This window comes from Zootoca vivipara, chromosome 12 (genome assembly GCF_965207765.1).
Source record: "Zootoca vivipara chromosome 12, rZooViv2.hap1.1, whole genome shotgun sequence".
Lineage (NCBI taxonomy): Eukaryota > Metazoa > Chordata > Lepidosauria > Squamata > Lacertidae > Zootoca > Zootoca vivipara.
In genome coordinates this window covers 24047327-24072689 of record NC_142595.1, presented here as the reverse complement: position 1 = coordinate 24072689, position 25363 = coordinate 24047327, and the positions used below count along the sequence as shown (strand labels likewise).

General features: G+C 44.7%; 1 protein-coding gene across 5 annotated transcripts in view; it reads right to left on the bottom strand.

The window, feature by feature from the left end:
- Window positions 1-229: 229 nt before the first annotated feature.
- LOC118095726 (keratin, type I cytoskeletal 23) overlaps window positions 230-25363 on the bottom strand; it is a 39423-nt gene continuing 14289 nt past the window's right edge. For all 5 annotated transcript variants that reach the window (XM_060281481.2, XM_088655338.1, XM_088655337.1 and 2 more), the window contains 7 exons: window positions 17192-17274; window positions 14343-14499; window positions 7669-7830; window positions 4695-4820; window positions 3709-3929; window positions 2318-2346; window positions 230-592 (listed from right to left, as the gene is read on the bottom strand). In XM_060281481.2, the coding sequence (XP_060137464.2) occupies window positions 492-592; window positions 2318-2346; window positions 3709-3929; window positions 4695-4820; window positions 7669-7830; window positions 14343-14499; window positions 17192-17274 (879 nt within the window). In that variant the 3' untranslated portion in view covers window positions 230-491. The remainder of the gene's footprint in view (window positions 593-2317; window positions 2347-3708; window positions 3930-4694; window positions 4821-7668; window positions 7831-14342; window positions 14500-17191; window positions 17275-25363) is intronic.

Sequence of the window (25363 nt, the reverse complement as noted above, 5' to 3'; positions counted from 1 at the left end):
GCCCTGTGCTAGTGTTTTGTGGGACAAAACTATTTTCCTGCTTGTGGTTCTTTGCATCCATCCCCTCATGGCTTTTAATGCAAACCCTATACTGTTGAATAGCTTGCATTGTGGTATTTCTCTAGACCAACCTGTTTAAAATACAGAATTGTGCAGCATTTAAGAGCCTTTGGGATTTGAAAGCCTGTTCTCCGATTGGTTAAACTTCAACTGCTATGAACAAAATAACTCCATGACATTTTTAATTTATTGGTATTGTGCTCTTTAAAGAAGTAGGAGCCGAGAGAAGAGGACAAACTATTTCCATTCATATTAAATAAAGTTAGAATTGGTTTGGGTGACAACATGTAGATGGCAAAAGGAGGAAAATAGATTCAAGGCTCCCAAAGTATATCAGTGAATGAAGAACAGGGTTCTTTTTCGTAGAAAGCTGGACCCCTGTGGGGTTTCTTTCCTGTGTGCAAGTGCTTCTTTTCTTCAAAGTGCTGACCTCAAGCTTGCCGTTTGATTTCACCAGTATGTGTGGCAACCACTTGTCCATCCACACTATCCTGAATGATTTTTGTTAGATGTTGGCTGGGAGATCCATATCCTGAAACAAATGTGGGGATACAATATTATGCAAGAAGCAACACATGCTCTATTATATAGATAAAGATGTTTGGGACTGAGGGACTACCCAACTGAACTATCAGAATTGCTATAGTACTGTCCTATAAATATGACATTGGTGCACAGGCTTACTAGAAAAATATGAGAACAGGATGTAGAGTCATAGAATTGTAGAACTGGAGATATACCTAGGGTCATCTAATTCAACCTCCTGCGATACAGGAATCACAGCTCAAGAATCCCTGACAGATGGCCACCCACCCTCAAATGAAGGACAGCCCCACACCTTCTGAGGGAGTCCATTCCATTCTCAAACAGCTCTTACCATCAGAAGCTGCCTTCTAATGTTTAGTCAGAATCTCATTTCTTGCTATTTGAATCCACTGATTCAGGTCCCAGCTTGCTCTATCTTCCATGCGGCAGCCCTTCTGATATTGAACGTAGGGCCGAGGAACCTCAAGCCGAGGGACAGAATGCGGCCCTCTGTGCCATTTTATCTGGTCCTCAGAAGTCTCCCCAGGCCATGCCTTTCAATGGCTCTGCTTTTCACCCCCCCAGTGTTTTGGCCTGACTGGGAAGGTGTCCTTGAACTGTGGTAATGCCTCAGTAGAGGCCAGAGAAGGGCCAATCAATGTGCATAGAAACTAGCCTACCATATGAAGGCAACATTTGGTTTGCCCACTTTTGCCTCTGGCATGTGGCCCCTGGAAGGCTGTCCAGCAGGGAATGTGGCCCTTGGGATGGAAAATTTCCCTTAACTTGAGGTAACCATGACATTTGCCTCATAAACATTTTGGCAGTGACCAAGCCAAGACATATGCAGAACAGAAGGCTGAATTCTGAGGAAATTATTCTTCCTTCACACTGTTGCTGTTGTGATCCCACTCTCTAGTTTTGTCAAAATCTTTGCTCCTCATGAAGGTGGTGTTTCTGTTTCTGCCTCTTTCGTGGAGTGTGGGCGAACTTTGTAAACCTCTTGTGGGGCGTGGGGTTCTGCTTATCATATTAAATGTAAGAGATGGCTGGGGGTGGGGTGGGGTGGGAATATATCTCCCTCCACTTCACCCGTTTTACATCCCCACAGCAGAAATGTCTGTTCACAAGGGACATCATCATCATCATCATCATCATCATCATCATTATTTAATCTGTCCGTCTGACTGGGTTGGCCACCAACAAAATATAAAAACACCAACCATTAAAAAAACTTTCCTATACAGGGCTGTCTTCAGATGTCTTCTAAAAGTCATAGAGTTGTTTATCTGTTTGACATCTGATGGTCCACAGGGCTGGCGCCATTTTGAATCTTACTTCAAGTAGGGTATGGTGCTTAACAAGAAGCCTTTTGTGAATGCAGCTCCTGTGAGCTGGAGCATCCACACACCTAGTTCATATTCACAGCCAGATGTTGCTCACCTCTGGATCCAGCAAGGATTTGGAACCCTTTTGACCCTCATAAGGAATCATTCAGTGGCTGCATGCCAGGTGTAGGTGGAGCAATGGATGTGACCCTTAACTTTGTACAGGACACAACTTCCCAGCCATGCGCACCCCTAACCCCCCCCCCCCACCCTTCATTTAGAGGACAAGCACAACACCCATGTTTTTGAGATAGAAATTCTCCGCAGAAACCCACCCAGATGCAAACATAAACAAAACACATAAAGAATATTGGGAGCTTTCCAACAAATATCAAGACTTTTACCTTTAGAGCTTGAAGTGGAGCCCGTCATTCTGCGAAATGACAAAAAAAGGCAGCATAAATTAATATGCACAATGCAAATTCTCATACTACTCTATTTCTGGTTACAGGTAGGTAGCCGTGTTGGTCTGGGTCGAAGTAAAATAAAAAAATTCCTTCAGTAGCACCTTAAAGACCAACTAAGTTTTTATTTTGGTATGAGCTTTCGTGTGCATGCACACTTCTTCAGATACTTCAGATATCTTCAGATTCTTCAGGTATCTGAAGAAGTGTGCATGCACACGAAAGCTCATACCAAAATAAAAACTTAGTTGGTCTTTAAGGTGCTACTGAAGGAATTTTTTTATTTTACTCTATTTCTGTTTCTTAATTAGTGTTAGGGGGTGGGCACTGTACAAAGCCAGGTGTCCCCCTCTCCTTCCTGTGTCTGGGACTCTTAAGCTATCGTTTTGTTAGACTTTCACAATAAAATCCAGTTTCTGGAAAAGTTCTGATTGTGTCTCTGTTGTTTCCCCAAGTTCCTTACAAGGGCACTCCGCTACCTGGAACAAGAGATTCAAAGTGACTCATGCTGTGCTTATTTGCCTTTGGAAAATATGCTAGTCTCTGAGCCAGCTCTACCATACAGACACCAGCCTGTCTTCCAGCAGAATAGGGCCGGGGGGAAAGTTCCCCTTGCACATTTTAGCTTAAATCTCCCATCATAGGGATGCCACGGATAACACTGGCCTCTGTCCCTCTTTCCTTCCCTCTCTTCCTCTGATGCCCCCTCGCACCTCTGCTTCCCAAAGGCTTGCACAGCTGTATGTTGCAGCAGCCCTGCTACAAGCTCCGCAGGCGAATGGTGCCCCTGGGGCTAGCCATGGGGTGCTGGTTGCCGGGAGCAGAGGCAGCTCGGAGACCAGGGATGGCTGCGGTGGCTGCCCAGAGGACTCCCATGGAGAGAGGAGGCTGAGGAACATTCCACAAGGGAGGATTCGAAAAGGGGTGAGAAGCTACCAGCTTTGCAGGCAAGGAATGACATAACTGGGCTCCTGAACTCCACAGGGGTGTCACAAAAAGAATGTAGTTGGTCAAGGGGGCTGTGGACTCAAAAAGGTTGAACACCTCTGGCCTAGTGTATCTGTAACTTTTGAGTAGGGAGTTGCAAATATGCTACCTTCTATCATGCATAGAGAGAGTTGCACATCTTAAGACATAATGTCCAGTGCCTTGGGAATACCTGCCATCTAAAAGCAGCCCTAAGTGCCACGTGAATGTATTTTTTCCCCCAGGCATGTACCTCAGTTTCCATGCCGTGCCCTTTGTCTGCATAAAAACATACCAATTCTATGTAGATACCAGCCATAGATTTCTCCTTTCCCTTGCCTGTCTCAATATTAACTTTCCCTCACCCATCAGTCTTTCCATCCAGAAGCTCGCGGTAAGTCGCAATCTCCTTCTCCAGGCGGGTTTTGATTCCAAGGAGGACCTTGTATTGGTTATTTTGAGACCTGAGGTCGTTGCGAATCTGGCTGAGCTCCTCTTCACATCTGGAGATGACGTGTTGGATGCTCTGAAGCTGGAAGGCGTAGCGAGACTTGGTTTCATCCAAGGTGTTTTCGACGGCGAATTTCTGAAAAAGAGAAAAGGGTGGCGGGTGGGGGATCCAATGATATCATCTTCTGCAAAATATTTGTGGTAATTTGAACTGCTAGGTTGGCAGGAGCAGGGATTCGAACCGCCGACCTTCTGATCAGCAAGCCCTAAGCTCTGTGGTACACAGCTACCTACCTGCAACTAAATTAAGAATGTAATTTGTTTATGACGGGAGCCTGTCCTTTACATATTATCATGTATGTCAGTAGTGCCATGGCTTAATTACTCTCTGTTTGTACCAAATGTTGTTCCTTGTGTGGGGAATATATATATATATATATATATATATATATATATATATATATATATGTGTGTGTGTGTGTGTGTGTGTGTGTGTGTGTGTGTGTGTGTGTGTATGTTTGTTGCATTTATAGCCCACCTTTCCCCATCCCAGGAACTCAACTGTGGCATACATGGTTTCCCTCCTCATTTAATTTTCACAACAACGTTGGCCCTCTAACTAGAACTTTGTTCTTGAGGGTTGCTGGAATGTGGAACCCAGGAAGCTGCCTTATACTGACCTACCTGCCTCAGTATTTCCTACACTGACAGGCAGCAGCTCTCCAGCATTCCAGACAAGGGTCTCTCCTAGCCCAACATGGATATGTCAGGAACCGAACCTGGGACCTTCCGCCAGCAAAGTGGTCACTCTGCCACTGAGCTATGGACCGCTCACTGGAGGAGGTTGCACGTCCTCGTGAGCCATGTCTGTTACATCCTCCTCTATCTTTGGCTAAGTTACCTTGTTCAGCTGCGTCTGCAGGTCAATTTCCAGGTTCTGCAGAGTGCGGTTCAGGTCGGCGATCTCCTTCCGGTTGCTCTGTAGTTCTTCCTGGCTGGGCGCATCTTCCATAGACTCACTGGCGACCTGTGGAACAAAAACAGTAGAAACACATATATTGTTTGTGCTGTTGGAGATTCCACTACTCTTGCACAGAAAGGGCCAACCTACAAGAACATGTATGTTTCATTGTCCGACGCTGACAAATTCTGGGAGGAAAGTATTAAGGTGTATAAATACTACTTTTTTGGGGTGGGGTGGGGGTTGGAATTAGAATTGCCAGACGATAATATTATCCTAAACCACATATCAACATTATGTGGTTTGGCAGCGGATCAGTGCAAATGGATTCTTTGCGTCCTTGCTTCTGCTAAAAGTCTGATACTGATACATTGGAAAGATAGCAACAACAACAACAACAACAACAACAACAATTTATTTTTTTATACCCCGCCCATCTGGCTGGGTTTCCCCAGCCACTGTGGGCAGCTTCCAACAGAAAAATAAAATACAATAATCTATTAAACAATAAACGCCTCCCTAAACAGGGTTGCCTACCATGGCCCCCTTTGAATGAGGGATAGAAGGAAGATATGACTACTCTTTTAACATACAAACTGATTGCTTTTATAGGTAGATTGTGCGTGGAAAAATATAATATTTGGAATGCATTTAGAAAAAGCATAATGACTTGTTAATAAGTTTACACTTGTTAGAATAACCGCACTGTTTATATACCTATATATTGTATTGTACCACAGTTTCAAGTACTTTTCACTATTTTTGTTTTGTTTTGTGTTCAGTTTTCTCCACTTTTCTCCACTTCATTTCTCTACTGAAAATGTTCAATAAAATATGAATATTTTTTAAAGTCTTTTGTTTGTGCTCTTGGAGCAGCACACCCTTCTTACAGGATCCTGTGATCTCTCACTGAGAATCCTTCCTTTGACCTGCCTGCATTAGGGGTGGGGAACCTCGGCCCTGGGGGCCGAATGCAGCCCTGTTTCTGGCCCTCGGGACCCTCCCTCAAGGGGTCAGCTCTCACTGTCCCAGCTTTGCAGCCTACTTTGCAGGGCAAAGTGTTTCGCCCTGGCTGACATGTGTCCTTCAACTCTAATAATGGTTCTTGCTTGCTGGGATGGAAGGGTTTGTGAGTGGGTGTAGAAACTCACCTGCTGAACAAAAGTAAAATGGAGATTTGTTGCTCCACCCACTTTCACATCTGGAACTACCAATAATAATAATAATAATAATAATAATAATAATAATAATAATAATAATAATATTTATACCCCACCCTCCCCAGTGAAAGCCGGGCTCAGGGCGGCTGACATCAATAAAATTACAATAAAAAGAAAAACAATTGATTAAAATGCAGATTAAAATAGATTTATTTTTTTTAAAAAAAATGCAGCCTCATTTTAAAAGGGCCCAAATCAAAACCATAAGGGAGGAAAAACATAGGGGTCAGACTGAGTCCAGCCCAAAGGCCAGGCGGAACAGCTCCATCTTGCAGGCCCTGCGGAAAGATGTCAAATCCCACAGGGCCCTGGTCTCCTGTGAGAGAGCGTTCCACCAAGTCGGGGCCAATACTGAAGTGATCAGATCCTGCCCCAGGGTTTCACCACCTTTCCCCTGGAAGATTGCTGTGTGACCTCCCCCATCCCAGGAAACGCTCTGTTTTTCCCCAGAATAACTCTTCTGGAGATGGCATCAATTAGGCACAGAGGCTGGCATGTGCTCACTTGCCAACATGTGCCCAGGTAGGGAGGAAATCAGCTGTGTGGCTGGTCCTTTGAGTCTTGGGTGCAAGCAAAACCGTTCATGCAGCAGTGAACGGCGTTACTTCATATCGGGAGGTGGCGTTTCTTAACTATTCACACCTAAGCAGGCACTTTGCCTGCCTGGAAGTTAGCTTATTCATAATCCCAGGGACAATGGGTATGGAATAACTCCCTGGGGCACTGTCGATTCCTGGAATAGGATTAAGCCAGCATGCCTTCGTAGCATCCTGAAGCCAGTTCCTGATTTGTGGGTGACAAATGTATCAAACTGTAGCCCTAGTATCCCCACAGGTGTGCCACCCCATCAGGCCATGCCATGGCACCAGCCGGGCTATTGCCACTTATGTAACTCTGTGGTGCGATGCCTCTATAGTGGTACCTCAGTTTACAAACACAATTGATTCTGGAAGTCTGTACTTAACGTGAAGCGTACTTAACCTGAAGCGAACTTTCGCACTGAAAGTAATGGAAAGTGGATTAATCTGTTCCAGACAAGTCCGCGGAGTACTTAAACTGAAAATACTCAAACCGAGTATTTGTGCTGTTGGAGATTCCACTACTCTTGCACAGAACATGTATGTTTCATTGTCCGACGCTGACAAATTCTGGGAGGAAAGTATTAAGGTGTATAAATACTACTTTTTCGGGGTGGGGTGGGGGTTGGAATTAGAATTGCCAGACGATAATATGCGGAAGGAAGTTGTCCCACTCCAAGAACGGCTGGTGGCGGGAATTTCACCCTTTCCTAGGGCTCTGTTGTTCACCCCTCCCATTCAAGTCAGTGCAGAAATTGTTCCACTGCTGAGTTACAGAATCATAAAACTGGTCATCTGGTCCAGCCTCCTGCAGTGAATTTTGGGGATGTGTGTGTGTGTGTGTGTGTGTGTGTGTGTGTGGTCTCTCTTTGTGCTTTTTTGTCTCTCTCTGTGTGTGTTGTTTTCTTGTTCTCTCTGTACATTTTCCCTTGATGTCAAGAAAACATAGACGCACAAAAGATACATATGTGTACAGAAAAGGGCATTGAATGCCCCCCCACATCTCCACCATTTTGTGGTCACGCCTAGCTCACAACACTTAAAAACACACATATTGGTCCAGGGGCCTGTGTAGTTCAACAGGGCTTTCTCCATCTCCCTCATGTCAAAGATTACCTGCTGCTGGAACCAGGCATCAAGGCTTTGGCGGTTCTTTTCAATAATGGCTTCATAATCCGCTCTTATCCCTGCCAGAATCCTGGCCAGATCTTCTTGTGGAGCAGAATTCACCTTCACATTCACTTTGAAGTCCTTGGAAGCGCCGTGTGCTTGCATGTCCTGCAAATGAAGGGTTAAAGATGGAAGTCAACGTAAAGGACATCATCAGAAGCAAGAGGAGCCAATTGGATGGCTACATTCCAATCTGTCCTCCCTCTTCTCTTTGGGTGAGAGGCGAGCCTTATTTTAAGGATGATGTCCTCCCCGCTTGCTGTTTGCAAATCTCATATCTGAACTTTGTCTCTCTTCCAAGCAGTTCCACCTTCTCTGAAAGTCTCTAAAGCAGGCATAGGCAACCTTGGCTCTCCAGATGTTTTGGAACTACAACTCCCATGATCCCTAGCTAACAGGACCAGTGGTCAGGGATCATGGGAGCTGTAGTTCCAAAACATCTGGAGAGCCAAGGTTGCCTATGCCTGCTCTAAAGAATGTGATTGCTGAATAAAATAGGGCACTCTCCTGCTGCATGAGACCAAAGCCTAATCAGATCCCATTTCTTACAGTGGCTAACCTGATGCCTTGAGGAAGCCCACCAGCAGTGCATGAAGGCAACAGCCCTTTCTTGTTGCTCTCCCTTTGGAGACAGCAACTGCTACAGACGTGCCTCCAGTTCATTGAAATGAATACATGTCAGCCCTGAGCAGGCCTACCTGCTGCAAACTTGGGAAATTACAAGGTGATGAAATGAGATGCTGCCAGTTGCAAATCAGGTTCTTGTGACAAAAATGCAAAACAAGAAAGGGAAGCCCCTTGGATTAGCAGAAGTTGTCAAAACAACTGGCAAGGAGAAAACACTATATGTGGTCTGCTGGAGTTGGAAAGAGCAAAACAAGGCGACATGGACAGAATATAAGGCCAACAGAAATGGAATTGGCCCAAGCATGCCTTTCAAAGAGTCTGGCGTTATCGCACCCAAACACAGAGAATCATAAAATTGTAGAGTTGGATGGGACCGCTAGTACCATCTTGTCCAACCCCCTGCATTACAGGAATCCTCTGGCCAATGGAACCCACAATCCTGAGATGAGTCTCATGCTCATTGGGGCCTCCCTGGGTCTCTTGGAGGGTTTTAGAGGAAGAGAGAGGGATAGAACAGGCATCCCCAAACTTTGGCCCTCCAGATGTTTTGGACTACAATTCCCATCTTCCCCAACCACTGGTCCTGTTAGCTAGGGATCATGGGAGTTGTAGGCCAAAACATCTGGAGGGCCGCAGTTTGGGGATGCCTGGGATAGAATCATAGAATAGAATAGAATTCTATGATTCTATCCCTCTCTCTCCCTCTAAAACCCTCTAAGACACCCAGGGAGGCCCCAATGAGCATGAGACTCATCTCAGGGATGGGTCTTTATGGATCTATCAGGCATTTGTAGATTTTTCCATGTGCATCCAAACCAACATTATGAGGAAGGACTTTGTAAACTCTAAAAGATATTCCAGTGGTCCACTGAGCAGAGTTGCTGCTCCAACCCCTCTGCTCTCCATGAATTTGCACAATCTCCTACTTGTATCCACACTGAACGTGTTGGGGTGCAGTTCAAGGGAAGGAGGAAATAGTAACGAAGGCGAGCTCTCAAAATTGGAGTGGTGGGCCTGTGTACCCTTCCCGGTGGTCCCATTGACAACAATGCACTGTCCCCTGTACGTGGCCTAAGAGAGGCGCAGCAGCTTCCAGGGCGGATGACCACGTACAGTTAATTGAGACAAAGTTTAGAGGAGTTGCCATTGTTGGTTGGCAAATAAACATCTGAGATGACAAAGGACAAGCAGGTGCGGTGGAGCTCAGGTGGTTCAGCACAGCTTACACCTGTATCTTTGGCTGCAATGCCCACCCATCCATTAAAAAGTAATTAAGAAAACCCAGAATCTTAGCCCGGAGAGAGATCCCAGCAACAGTCTCTAGCCCTGGGAGACCAGTGGTGGTAGAACAGGATCCCTAAACCTCATTAGAAGCAGATGAGATCTCCCCATATTTGTATTTTCAACAGGAGCTGACTTAGCTGTGCTCCAAGGGAAGAGAAAATTGGGTCAGGTCCTGAGTGTGAGAAAGCTCCCCTGTTATCTTGATTTTCCCCTCCTAGCTGTCATAAAAAAATACTCCACCTGTGTCTCATTCCCACTTATTCCAGGGACGAGGAACCAGTGGATCATCAGAGGTTCCCGAACTCCAATTCCCATCAGTCCCAGAGAGCATGGCCTGTGCTCAGGAGAGCTGGGAATTGTAGTTCTGAAACATCTGGAGAGTCACAGCTTCCCTAGGCTTGCTTTATTTCTTCCGCAGAAAATTTACACTGACGTAATTTAATTTGTTATAGGTGCATGCATGTGCTTGTTCCTGGGGGATCTGTACAATTGGTGATTTTAGGTGTCTGCTTGTTGGTTATTGTTTATTTTCAGAACTTACATCCCGCCCTTTAACAGAGGTCTCCTGGCAACTTCAGATCAAAATAGCAAAACAACGGAAACACATGCCTCTGTGTTGACTGTTTCCTCCTCTTAAAGCTAGCTCATCACAGACAATTGTTTCCCTGTCGGTTTTAATCTTTAACCAGGAAAGAAATGCAGAAGTAAGGCACAGAGGTTGCCCCACAGATCAAAATCCATGTCCCTTGGCAGCCCACTTTTTTGTGTGCATAAGAACAAATTAAGCAATGTGGAGGACAGACTGCAGGACTTGGTCCCCAAGAGAGAGAATTTAAATATTTTTGGCTAAGTATTGAAGGGAGGGGATGGCATGGAGGTTTGGGGCTCAGCCGATGTCCGGACTGGGCAAGTCCAGGAGATCCTATGTAAGTTTATGGTCAAGCACAAAGCCCGTTTGTGTGCATAAGTGAATCAACTACAGCGAAGTCTTTCGTTAAGTATAGTTTCCTGTTTCAACCAAAACTGGAAACTGTGATTAACAACTTCAGAACAAGCCAAGATAATAAGACATCTTCATAGCTGTCAACTTTTCACTTTTCTCGCGAGGAATCCTATTCGGAATAAGGGAATTTCCCTTTAAAAAGGGGGAAAGTTGACAGCTATGGACATCTTTAAACTCTGGCTTAATACCCAAAGCTACTGGTTGCTCCCATCTTGCCTTATTAATTTACACTGATATAAGATATATGACAATCGAATTTGCCTAGTAACTGGAGATGGTCCAAGGGTCTTGTATCAATCATGTGCTCTGCCACTGGGAAAGTGTTTGTGCAGGGCCGGCTCTAGGGGTAGGCTGGGTGGCGCGGGGCGCCAGGGCGCCGGGTTGGCAGGGGGCTGCTGCGCGGCGGAGCCACGCGGAAACCACGCTGCGCACTGCGCCCGCCCACCAGCTGCGGGAAGAAACGGGGCAGGGCGGGGGTGCCGGAGCGATCTGCGCACCACGGCGCCAGGGCACCCGAACTGCTTAAGACGGCCCTGTGTTTGTGCAAGAAAATCTGCAGGGCTTCTTTTAAACAGGAGACAGAATATAGATAGCAAGTATATGATCTTCTGATAGGTGGACTTCTGTTTTTTAAAAGAAATCCAGGGATGGGACGTACTGTAGAAAATCTGAGTCCTGAAGAACAGTTAAATTATCCTTTAAAAATCTTGGATCTTTACTTAAATATACCGTACTTTTCTGTGTATAAGAAGAGGGTTTTTTTCTGATAAAATAATATCAAATATGGGGGGGGTGTCGTCTTATACAGCATTATGCATAGGTGGGACGTGGGATTGGTTGCTGCCACAAGCAGGGCAATCCCTTCCCATTTTCTTTCATTTGAGTCCCCGTCTTATTAACGGTGTGTGTGTGTGTGTGTGTGTGTGTGTGTGTTATACAAGGAAAAATACGGTAACTTGATTTTTTGGGGGGGGGAGGGAGGGGGATAGAATTCTTCTTCAACACCTGAAACTGTTCTTTTCATCTAATATCAGTAGTTTTACACACACACAATGTATCTGTACTTTGCCAAGTCTTGCTGCAAAAGCTATAAAGGTTCTGTGTAATTACCACAGGAGCAGCTGAATGAAAACACATAATTACTCTGTAAACAACCTAATTATTAAACAAGCCAAACTGGTATGGTAAAGTTCCCTTCGTTGCAATACCATTCTGTGGTTTACATAGTGACAGTGCCCTTGGGAAGCCAAGGGGAGGATGCTAAAACCAGCCGGTGTTGAGAGCACATGAAAATTGTGATGCTTTGTGCTGATTGCTTGGTTGCAAGGGACAATTGCAATACATTTTTGAAAAGGGTTTTCTGAGCATTAAATGACACCAGCCAATGGAACACTAATGCATATTGGTTAATCATGTTCTGTGTCCCCTTTGATAGTTAGCTCTACAGAACTCTATCACTAGAAACGCTTTAAGGTTTGCAATAGCTGTGTTTTACCTGTGGTAGCAAAAATTAGTTTTTACTACCTACAAGGAAAGACAAATCTATTTCAGTTTCTCACTCCCTACCCCACCAATCTTTAGTTCAGTTTGTCCCATTTTTATTTCAAAAATCCACATGAAAATATGTATGCATTTCTGTATTCTGTTCTCTTAACACCTTTTCCCCAAGCAATACTCCAGCATTAAAGGGACATTGAAGCTGGCTGGCAGGGATGGAACGATCTGTCTCTTGTTTTCCTCATTTTTTTCAACCTTAAATTCAGTTCTCCATGTTTCTGCAGCAATTTGAGATTTATTTATTTATTTAAAAAATGCTAATGAAAATTCATCAGTATTTTATTGCAAATTTCTCCAAACAAAAATGTTTTTTGTCTGCAGCTTTGACCTTTTCTTGGTGGTGGTGGGTCAAGCAACTTATCTTAATGCATTTTTCTATGTTTTCTTTCATGGGCATACCCAGCAAGGGGCGGGGGGCAGATGCCCCCCCCTAGAAGCAAAAAAAGAAAGAAAAAAGAGCCATGGTTCCCAGTGGTGGGGGAGGGAGGAGCAGCCCGAAATTGGGCTGTTTTCGCCCCCTTGCGGCTGCAGCCAGCGACAGGAACGTGGGAGGGGGGAGGAGCAGTCTGAGCTGGGGGGGGAGACGGGAGCTTCATCCTTCCTTCCTTCCTTCCTTCCTTCCTTCCTTCCTTCCTTCCTTCCTTCCTTCCTTCCTTCCTTCCTTCCTTCTCTCTCTTCCCTCCCTCCCTCCTTCCCTCTCTCTTCCCCACTCTTGCCCCCCCTTAGTTTTGATCCTGGGTACGCTCCTGCTTTCTTTCATTATTCATTTTTGCAAATGCTCTTTTGGGTGGAGAACTACATTGCAAAATTCACGAAGGCTGCATTTCAGTTCCAGAAAGTGTGACTATAACAAATTCAGCTTTAAATGTAAACTGAAGTGAATTTCTCTCTGAACTGTACTGGTTAAGGGAATCTTTCTGAAATATGCAACATCCTTTGTGCTGTCATGATCTCAGCAATGGACCATGGGATAGCTATGCCAATCTATATATGTGTGTGTTCTACTGAAGTGGGATAAGGTAGGTTAAGGTAGTTTGAGAGTGCTTCTGGACTTGGCCAGAGATGCTTTTGCCCAGTGTAGGCTGTTGTGCCCTTGATACCCATTCCTGGAAAGGCCAGATCTGGCTGTGGTAAAATGTACCGCTGTCACATAATGCCTGCACTACTGAAATGCGCTTTATGTGGGGCTGCCTTTGAACAAGTGTTCGGAAACTTCAACTTCCTCAACTTCCTCAACTTCAACTTCCTCAAAGTACAGCAGCTAGGCTATAAACTGGAACTGGATATTGGAAGCACGTTGCACTATTACTGGGCTTCCAGGCCCAATTGAAAGTATTGGTTATCACCTTTAAACCTATACTGTATAGTCTTTGGGACAAGTTACAGGTAGGTAGCCATGTTGGTCTGACGTAGTCAAAACAAAATAAAAAACCCCCCTTCCAGTCGCACCTTAGAGACCAGCTAAGTTTGACATAGGTATGAGCTTTCATGTGCATGCACACTTCTTCAGATACATGTACACGAAAGCTCATACCTATGACAAACTTAGTTGGTCTCTAAGGTGCGACTGGAAGGGTTTTTTAAATTTTGTTTTGACTCTTTGGGACAGTTGACTGAGAGAAGGTATTTCTAATGGCTGCAGTCAAAGATTGGATTCCCTGCCCAGAGAAGGCCACCTCACTTCTTCCCTAATTATATTTTTGGAAAGGAATTCAGTTGTTAGCGATATTAGTGAATTTGGGTGGACAGGTATTTTTTTCTGTTGTTCTTGCAGTTTTATGGTGGGATGGCCCTTTACTGTTTACGTATATCTTGCCTGTATTTTTACTGTATTTTGGGCGGGGTATCAATATTATAAAGAGAGAAATGCATGCCCGAAAGTTAAAATGGAAATAAAGTGTGTGAACTTTGTGCAAAACAAGCTCCACTCACACTACCCAACAGATAGTGCTAATGTAGCCCACAATCTCCTACTTGAATTCAATATAATTATGATATGGCTTATCCAAAGCTCAGCTTTCAAGTGGAGAATGAGTCAAAGAGGATTTGATTTGGGGATTAGTTTTCTTCAAAAGCAATAAGAGTGCAATGAAATCCATGAAAGTCATCTTACGAGCCTTATTTTAGCAGATCTGGAAATTTCCCCTACCTCCTCGTGTTCCTTCTTCTTGAGGATGTGATCTTCACGGAGAGCTTCGATCTCCATTTCCAGGTCTGTTATGATGATTGTCATGTTGTCGAGTTCCTTGCGAATGTTCTCGACGTCATCCTGCACACTTTGCCGAATGGCCTTTTCTGCCTCATATCTTAGCCAAGGAGACCAAAGGAAAGCAGTTGAGGGGACTGGAGGCACATGAAGACTGAGCATACAGCTTTGAGGACTTCAGCTAGCCTACCTATGTGATGCCCTTTTCCGACATCCATGCTCATACAATAAAAAATATTGATTTGAAAAGGCACAATGGAGATTGACTTAATGATAGTGAGGGAGATACAAGGAGGTTGCAGATTATAAAAAGGTTTCAGATTAACCAACCTTAGAAGATAGAGATATTAATATAAAGATGAAAGTTATAGATTAAGAGTTTAATGGTTAAGAATCAATAGATAGGATATTATGATAATATTTAAGCAAATTTAGAATTATGTAAGATTAAGAATTTACTAAGCTAGATATGTAAAGAAGCGTAGCGGGAGGAGGGAGAGGAAGTCAGCAGATTAGATTAGTAATAAGGATATCAAATATGAATTTTTGTTTTTGTAATCTTTTTGTGTTTTTGTATTCTTTTTTCTTTTTCTTTTTGCTGTATGTCATTTTTGTCTTTTCCGTTTATATGCATATAGTTTTCTCTTAAAAATGTTTAATAAATACATTTATAAATAAAAAATAAAATAAAAGGCACAATGGACCTTTCAGTCTAGTCTTCCACTCTAGCACAGTGGTGCCTCACTAGACGAATTTAATTTGTTCTGTGAGTCAATTCGTTTTGCGAAAAATTCATCTAGCGAATCCTATAGGAATGCATTGAATTTTTTAATATTTTTTTTGCCCATAGGAACACATTAATTGAATTTCAATGCATTCCTATGGGAAACAGCGATTCGCTAGACGAATTTTTCACAAAACAAACTTGTCTTGCGAGGCAACCTCCGCTCGAAAAATCTCTTCGTTAAGCGAAAAATTCGTCTTACAGGGCATTCGTCTAGCGAGGCACCACTGTAGATTCACGAAGTCCAGTGAAGCTGGATGCATGCATTACATAGATAACTGACCAGCTCTTGGGTTTTCTGTTGGTATTCGACAAAGATGGGTTGAAAGACTTGTTTCCTAAAACCAATTTTCGCTACGGGCGAAGTTAGACATGATGTTAATCAAGCCATGTGCCCCTGGGGCAGAATTTGTTATGCAGAAACAGCCTGCGCAGGAGCTCCAATTTGGCCTGGAACACATGAGAGTTGAACTAGGTGGCTATTTGGGCCCCTTCCAACTCTGCAGTTCTGTGATTCAGCCCTTTGCTGCCCATTACAGTCATGATCTAGATCAGGCATCCCCAAACTTCGGCCCTCCAGATGTTTTGGACTACAATTCCCATCTTCCCCAACCACTGGTCCTGTTAGCTAGGGATCATGGGAGTTGTAGGCCAAAACATCTGGAGGGCCACAGTTTGGGGATGCCTGATCTAGACACACACACCTCACTAGGTCACACGGGAGGTGGGGAGAAAGCTTCCACTGGAGCAAATGGGAGCTCCCTCTGCCATACAAATTGCAGACTGCGGCGGAGGCCATCTAGACCAGAACTGCAACAAAAGGCGAAGTCTACAAGCTTCCTGTGTCCCATTCCAAACTGAGTGGACACACTTCCTGGCACTGGCTATTTCTGCAAGAGAAAGAGTTGCTGTTCCCCTTCAGTTTCTCAAATTTGTTTCCCCCCCCCAGTCCCACTCAGATACTGGCAGTGAGTGATTCTGGAAGGGTGGGGGAAACAGCTGAAAGGAGCAGAGAAAGTCAAAATAGGCAGTTTCCCCTTCCCTTCCATGCACACTCACTAGCCTTATCCTTTATTTAAATCAGCAAATACATCTTGAGTAACACATGTCAGGTTTGATCCTGAATGTACCCTCTTAAGAACATAAGATGAGCCTGCTGGATCAGGCCAAGGGTCCATATAGTCATAGGATCCCCTGAGGGATAGCTCAGTTGGTAGAGTGTGAGGCTTTTGATCTCAGGGTTGCTGGTTCGAGCCCCACATTGGGTAAAATACTGCTGCACTGCAGGGAGTTGGACTAGATGATTCTCACGGTCCTTTACAACTCTACGTTTCTATGATAAGATGATCCTACTGGATCAGGCCTGTTTTCACAGTGGCCAACCAGATGCCCATAGGAAGCCCACGGGAAGGACCTGAGAGGAGCAGCAGCAGCAGCAGCATCTCCCCACCTGTGATTCCTAGTGACTGCCTCCGATAGTGGAGGCTGAAGATAGCCATTGCGGCTAGCAGCCATTAATAGCACCGATCTCATTTCAGGAGGCAGGGGAAATGGAAAGGAAACAAGCAGTGGTGCCTACATAATTCCTGAGGTTTCCTCTTCTATCCAGAAAAGGCAACACACCAGCCTTGAGCTTTCAGCCTCAGCCAGGTATGTTATGTGGTGGCAGCCACAAATGAGTAAGAAGCAGTGGGGGGGAGGGGAGGTAAGACCCCTTTCAACCCTACGCTCCATCCGAGATTGGCCTGCTAGCCAGCCTCATTGCTGGCCACGGACCTAGTAAGTAGAGCGCCATAAATGGCATGACTCCAATGGCGATGATTTCAACTAGGCTTAACCTGTAGTGCATCTAACATTCCTGTTGTTATTTATTACCTTTATTAAATTACTTTGGGAATAGGCCAGCTTTATTGTACCCAAACGACCAGGTTGTGAAGAATTAAGGCCAAATTCTATGTCTTTGCCCATTTCTGTTTCCATGAATAGACGAGTTCAAGGAATAACTTACTTGAGCCTGAAGTCCTCAGTGGCCATTTTAGCATTGTCAATCTGTAGGACGATGCTCGCATTGGCAACCCGTTTAGTCTCAATCTGTAAATGAGAAAGATAGAATTCATCTCATTGCAAATGTGGAATGAAAAGCTTGGGGGGGGGGGTTGGCAACAGATGGATGGATATCTCATTTTGGGTTTCTCTCTGTGTCTCATTTTTCCAACCTAAAGTGCAGTTCATCATATTTATGCATTTATTTCCTTTTTTAAAAAAATGTCCTCACAAAAACTGGTCAGTTTTTCAGTATACAGTGGTACCTCACAAGACGAAATTAATTCATTCCACAAGTTGTTTCGTGTTGCAATAATTTCATCTTGCAAAGTGCGGATTCCCATAGGAATGCATTGAAATTTAATCAATGCATTCCTATGGGGGGGAGTGCAAAAAAAAAGGCGCCGACTCACCCGTCATGGCCACTCTGGAAGTTCTTTAGGCTCTGGGGAGGGGGAAGCAGGAGAAGGGCCAGGGAGAGGCTCCCTTCCTCCTTCCCCAGCAGCCGGACCCTCGCGCCCAAGCAGACAGACAGCCCGTTCGCAGGCAGGCAGGCTTAAGGTGAGTGAGGGGGGATCCAGCTGCTGCGGAAGCCGGGCGATGGCGGGCGACGGAAGCGCAAGGCGGCTGGGCTCCTGGCGGTGGCGGTGGCGGAAGCGTGAGGCGGCCGGGACTTCGGTCTTTTGAAGTTTTCTATGGCACGGCCATAGAAAACTTCGTCTTCCGAGTCTGCCAAAAAATCGCAAAACGTTGTCGTCTTGTGATTTTTTTTATGCCGCGAGGCGTTCGTCTAGCGAGGTACCACTGTATTTATTTAGTATATGATGTGCAAATAATTTTTTTGCAAGCAATGTTCTCTGATGTAATGCCTTTTAATGAGCGGAACCTATCACTTGGAAACATCTGAAATGTTCTAACTTTGTTAAGCTTCATATTTTTAATGCAACTTTTCCAAAGCAAATTCACATTCACATTGTTATTCAGAAATATTTAAATCAAATGTCAAAATGGGAAACGTTTACACTTGCCAGTATCTCTTGATCATTTTGATTTTGGCCATCTTCAGTTCTGAATTCCCAGCTACCAAATACTAATGGTTGTTACTTATCTACAAGATGCTATCGGACACTATATCTAATGAATGCGAGTTACTCAACGCAACCTGATGTTAATGACGATTGTTTGCCGACCATTAAATGCCATCAAATTATCAGGTACAAGCTATTTTCAAAGAGTTTCCAAAGGATCCCAGAAGTCTTTGGTAACTTATCAGATGTTCAACAACAACAACAGCTGAAAGGCAGTTTGCAAACCACAACTGATCTTCCTCTGTGATGCTCAACCACTGATGAATGCTTTAGATATGTTAAAGGACACACACCACCTGTTCACAGGAGATGAGGAGGAGCGCCAACAGTGCCTTCTGTGAACTGCGTGTGTGCCCTGCAACAGGCTTCTGCACAGTTGAGGGATTCTATGATAGTGTCAAGAGTCAGAGGACCCAACCCCCACGGTAGGTTGACAGGAAAGGAAAGTTATTACCTACAGCTTTTTATTCAATATTCACAGAGAGAGGCTTAGAAAGGTAGTTTCTTGGAATAATGGTGTTGCCCCGAGTAAATCTCCCCTCCCCTTCTCTCCCACTTCCTCATTCATCATCCCTTCTATGGGTGGCGCTGAGGGTCCTTTGCTTCTGAGCCTTTTGCTCTCCTACTTTTAAGGCTTGCCAGGTTCTGGGAGATGGTGGGTCTGGAATGCTTTCTAGTGATAACGTGTCAGTCAGCTGCTCCAGCTCTGCCTCCTCCTCCTCTCCCATAATTTCCCAACTTTTCCCATCATCGTCCTCTGAGCTGTGATCTCCCACAAACTCCTGTTGTAATTCTGAACTGTCTGCTTCTTCTCTGGAAGGGTCAGGCTGGGGAGGCGGTCTCCACCATTCCTCCTCTGCCTGGTCCCTGATAGATAGACTCTTGATACCTGGGTGTCATGACCTATAACCCAGGTGGTTGTCATGGACCAGGAAGCATGTCAGAACCCACAGCACACAAACCTATGCTCATCCCGTCTGCCACAGAACATGTTTCTGATGCACAACTGACTTCAGCCTGATAAGTGCTGGGTCTGCACAAACACATTCTCAGACAGTCCCAGCCACAACGCATCTGTGCCATTGTGCTGTACTGGAAATGTATTGGAAATATAGGCATCTCTCTCTTTTTAATGCAGTTGTTTTATACACTTAATGTCATTGCATTTGTTCATTTAATCCCCGATTGTAAGATTTCAGAAATAACTTTCCGTTTTGTCACCTCCAAAGGGGAAATGATGTAAAGTAGTTTAAAAACTATTTTTTTCTTTTCTACCTGCAGCCCCCACCCTCACCTGTGAATAGAAGGTGCATTTCTGTCTTTTTGCTAGCAAGCAGGGCCTCTCATTCTCTTATCAGCTCAGCAAGACACGCCAAGAGCTCACTGACCTTTGCAGACTAGGAACTTCAAAGCCCCAGAACAGTAACTCACACTAATTTGGACAACTTCATGTAAGCAGATAGCAGGAAAGCAGCATTTTGTATGAGACAAAAGAATAGCAAATTTTGCAAACTTTAAAAAAATAGCAAACTTTGCTCACGGTTGCCATGGTATCGCTAGTGGATAGGAGCATGCTTTTTGTAAACCAATTAGAAGTGAGCATGGGGTGTCCACAAGCTGTCCACACATTCTGGTATCCAATCATATTGCTGAAAGGGACCGTTCATGAGCTAATCATGCAAAGAGAATGTTATAAAAGTGTCTTGAATTTTGTGTCCTGGGCCCAGAATTTGGAGAATTCCTCTGGATAGGTTTATTCTTACTGCAGTCTGCAAGAAAATCTGAACTCTTTCCACAATGCTGCTGCTATATGGCTAAAAGGGACCAGCATATTTCTAGGACCACCCCCACCCCCTTTGTAAGGTAACGCTCTTATGGATCAAGGTTCAATAACCTGACTTGCCCCCCTCTCCATTGAGAGCGAGGAGTTATGCTTTAGCAACATGAGCCTGAGCCTCCCCTGAAGCCTAGAGTTGAAGAGCAGAGGAGATGAACCCCCATTCCAGTGGAAGCCTTGGGTCCATTTGGGCTCTGTGCTTGCAGGACACATAAAACCCCTACACCACTGCATTGGCACCGAGAAGCAGAGGCTTGCTTTTCTTCTCCTGTCCAACTCTTTGAACTAGGAGTGTCCTTCAGGCACAGAGACAGAACAAGCCGTTGTGCTTCTGGATCTCCCAGCTCAGACCCGGAAGGGGGAGGCCCCGTCTCTTTGCCTTGGAACCAAACTGGTGCGCCAAGTTTCAGCTGTGCTCGTAAGCCAGAAGGCCTCTGTCTCCTCTTCATTTTTGAACTGTTGAGTGTCAGCAATTGTTTTTGGCCCCTGCACTTCATAGCTTCAAGCTCAGAGCTGGAGCGAGGAGCAAGATATTTCCCCATTACATCATGCTCTGCGTTTCAGAGTTGTAGCATAAAGTCAGAGAAAAGACCTCCATCCCTTCAGCCACCAAGGCAAGCCATGAATTGTCGACTGCTGTAACAGATATGACGCAACAGGCACCAGTGCTCAAAGTGTGTCAGGAAGTTTGGAAACCACTTAATATTCCTGTACATAAGGAATATCCTTGCTCCCAGTTCATGTATTGTTTTGGGAAGTGCAAATCACATCAGATTTCTTCCCTGTCCCTAGCTGCTGTGTCATTCTCTGCAAAACACACCTTTTGGGGGTATGTAGTTTTGCCGTTGGAACTTGAGATACCCTGAATCTATCTCTAAAGTATCACTAAGACATCCTCTCTAGGCTTTTCTTGAAAGACCCGAGTCGCATCACAGAGCCAGGGGGATCCATGCCATGAATGTGTTTGTTAAGCAATGACAGGGAACATTCCTGGGCAAATAGACTACTCCTCTGGGGTTGCCAGAAGAAGCAATGCAGAAGGCCACAAAGTTACTTCACAAATGCAATTAACACTTTTCCACTCTGACACTTCTTGTTGTTGAACTGTAGAACAGGGAAAAGGCGGTTGCTGAGATCTTGGAATCAATGACCTATATTTTCAGCATTCCTTGTTCTTACTCTCCTTCCCCAAGTGCATGCAAGAAAGGATGCCGTAAGCACAGAGCCTACACAGCAAACACCTCCAGATGATTTCAGCAAGAGGGCAAAGCCATATATTACAGGAGAACACACACATACACACAGGGATTTTAGCCAATCAGTTTGTACCTTGAGTGTAAACAAAACTCATGCAGAGTCGCACAAAAAGAAAACTTAGATGGTGGTGTGATAAGGTGCTGTTGAGACTACATCTTGCAAAACATCCTGGCTTTAGCTGAACTTATTCATGGTGCTTCAGAGAGAGCAGAGGGCATCCCTAAGAGCATATTGGGAGGTGAAGTCCTTAACAGCAGGGCAAAACGTATTGACAACATGGAAACCATGATTCCTAGAACTGTATCCTGAACCAGTGAGGTTCCTTGCTCCCCCATGTGTCTATGTTTTCAGAATGTACTGTTTGCCCTCTGCTTGCCCATTAATCCTAACACAAGAAGGATATGGAGCAAAGTCTGGGAGGGAGGCAGACTAATGCCAACCTTCTAGCTGGCTCACAGTTCTCTTGACTATGGTAGCAGACCCCAACACACTAGAAAAATCCACATTTATATGTGTGGGTGCCAAGATCTAATATGAATATTTATCTTGTGCCAAGAAAATTATTTCTCCACTGGGTAGCAATCCCAGTTCAAGCCAATAGAAGCTAGGGGAGAGTTCACTGGCAGAGCAAGGCAGTTTGGACCTGAGGTGAGGAAAAATAAGGAAGGACGATTGCATTAGGAAGGTCCTCATTTGTTGGCTGGAGTCTTTGTCCTGCCCTCAGCATGCTTCGGTAACCCTCTAAGCCAAGTCTGAGGAAAGCCATTCAGGGGCTGAGAAGATTGGTGGACGAAGAGTGGTTGGGCAAGTTCAGATTGGCCAAGTTCAGGCTTCTTGCTTTAGATGGGGGAGTCAACATCATAGCCCTCCAGATGATGCTGGACCACAACTCCCATCAGCCTCAGCCAGCATGGCCAATAACAGTCAAGGATGATGGGAATTGTAGTTCAACAACCTCTGAAGGAGACCACATTGGCTACCTCTAGCTATAAATCATGCCAGCTCTAATCCCACAAGAGCCAGCACAGAGGCTGTCACCATGCAGAAGGCATTACTTAGCATACAGCGGTACAGTTAGGCAGTTTCATTTTTAATTGTTATGTTTTATTGTTATTTTTGTTTTATGAATCACTCCCCATGAAGCACCTGGACTGTGATCCTTTGAGGGTCTGTCTTTCAGGTGCTCATGTGTTTTACTTCAAAATGTGGCAAGATAGGCCTTCCTGCTGCTCATTCTGCGGAGAGGGGCCCTGCTGGATGCCATTTTGCAGAGATCTCTGTGGCAGCCTCTCCCAAAGATTATGGGAGGCACAAATTACCCTCATTTAGAACCGGAACGCTCTTCAAGAGCTAAAGCACACCGTTGTGAAAAGCCTGCCTTCTTGCCTTATATAGCAACATGGAGTTAAAAGTCATTAATAGGATTAGTCACAGGGATTATTGCCTAGTTAAATGGGCATTATTATGAGCCCCAATTAACATCCCACTTAGGCACGAAGACATGTGAGTGCGAAAGGCAGCTTCAGTTGAAGCTTAATGTGGAAATCTTGGTGAGAACCAGAAATTCTCTTTAATTATCGGGAAATTGCATATTTGCTGAGAGGGTGGGCTGTTTGTAAGATTAGAGTGGAAGTGTGTATTTTCCTGCACAGCTGGCCTCATGTGTATTCAGAGACACTATAGCAGCTCTATCCTCTTAAGATTGATCCAAAACAATTTGCTGCCTTAGGTAAGAGGCAAAATGGTGGGCTCGCCTATTCCATGTATGGAACTGGACCAGACTGGCTGTTGAATCTTGCTTCTGTGCATAGCTGCCAAGTTTTCCCTTTTCTCGCGAGGAAGCCTATTCAGCATAAGGGAAAATCCCTTAAAAAAAGGGATAACTTGGCAGCTATGCTTCTGTGCAGGTGATGGGCCAGCATCTTTCACTAAAATTAAGGCTGGGAAAGGGGGTGCAGAGTTACTATATCCCAGCTGCATTTCCTTTGTGTAATGACCTTCAGGCTGCAGATGGGAGCTCTACTGAGAGAATGTCACCCCCAGGCCACATCCACACCATATATTTAAAACACTCTGATACCACTTTAAATAGCCATGGCTTCCCCCCAAAGAATTCTGGGAGCTGTAGTTCATTTATGGTGCTGAGGGTTGCTACGAAGCCCCTATTCTCCTCAATGAGCTACAACAGCAAGAATGGTTTTAACAATCTACCCCTTTTCCCAGGGAAGTCTGGGAATTGTTACTCTGTGAGGTGAATAGGGGGTCTCCGCACAACTCTGAGGGCCCTTAACAATCAACAGCTCCCAGAATTCTTTGGGGGAAGCCAAGACTGTTTAAAGCAGGCACCCCCAGACTTCGGCCCTCCAGATGTTTTGGACTACAATTCCCATCATCCCTGACCACTGGTCCTGTTAGCTAGGAATCATGGGAGTTGTAGGCCAAAACATCTGGAGGGCCGCAGTTTGGGGATGCCTGGTTTAAAGTGATGCTTTAAATGTACAGTATGGGGTCGCCCAAGATGCCTATGCATAGAAAGCCTGCATGTCAAGGAGAATTGGAAGTTCTCACTTGGACACCACCTCATTTGGTACTTTTCTTTTTATAAATGAAATTCAGTTATGAGACCCCCACCCCCCGCCTCCGGTTTGAAGTGGTATAGTCCAGACTAAGGGCTATCTCTAGCTACTGTTTCTGAGAGTTAGGCCAAGGTTACTGCAAGGGGATGAATGAGTAGAGAAGTGTAAAGCAGCAAACATCTTTACAAACGGGAATAACTAGTGAATTAATTTTCTTCAGGAGTGCTCTTCACTTTGGCATTTGACACTTGAGGGGTTTATTTCTAGGGCCCACCTCATTTATGCAATTCTAAGTTGTTTTAAGCTGTTTTTTAATATTGTGTTTTAATGTTGTAACCTGCCCTGGGACCATAGGGCGAAGAATGATTAACTAATAAACAACAACCACCACCACAACAACAACGTTGCTTGCTAACAGTGAGAAATAGGCTGTAGCTCTGCAGCAGAGCATCTGCTTTGTACGCAAAAGATCCCAAGTTTGATCTCTGGCATCTTCAGGTACAGCTAGAAAAGACCCCTTGTCTGAAAGACTGGATGGTTGCTGCCAGTCAGTGTAGACAATACTGAGCCTTAGGGACCAATGTTCCAACCTGGTATAACACAGATTGCTATGTACCCGTAAAAAAATGCTTCCCAATCTCAGCTGCTCGCTGCTCAAGATATCGCACTAAGTAATACTCAGAGCAGGCACCTTCATCCGAATGGGTCTACTTGTGATGTCAGTGGAATATTATCCGATGCCTTGCACTCACTGGGTGGCTCGTCCCCTGGATTCCCATCCATATCTTCTTGGATGGAGCATGTCATCCTTTTCAGCTTGTTCAAGGGCGAACCCACTATTTAGAAGGGTGTCTAGGATTCACTCGTAAAACTAGCATCCCAGCATATTCTGATAGGGACACTGTGCTCTTGCAGGAGAAGAAGGTTACCTAAAAATTATGCTTTATAATATATACATGAGATGCATGTATATAGAAATAGCTGGCATCATTTCAGTCGCGGTGCATCTGAGAAGCAAGAGCGAAGTGCAACATTCTGTCTAGAATTCAAATCGTGTTCTGTGCACATTGGAAACGCGGTGAGTAGTTCAAGTCTAGAATGTTAACCCTAACCTTAAACCCCCCCCCCCGTCAAATTTACCTTGTATAAAAAACTTATAGGGTAATACAATTCGTAATTAAAAATCCAAAGATTAGTATTAAGCATTAACACGCCAAATTCAACATATTGTGCTGCCAAGCCCATAAATTCCACATCACCCACAACTGCAATGTGATAAAAAATATAGAAATGTGAACATTTCACCCCTGCGCGAAATGGTAGTTAGGAGAATTTGCTTGAGAATGTGTGTGCTTAGAAATGAAATAAAATTCAAGGTT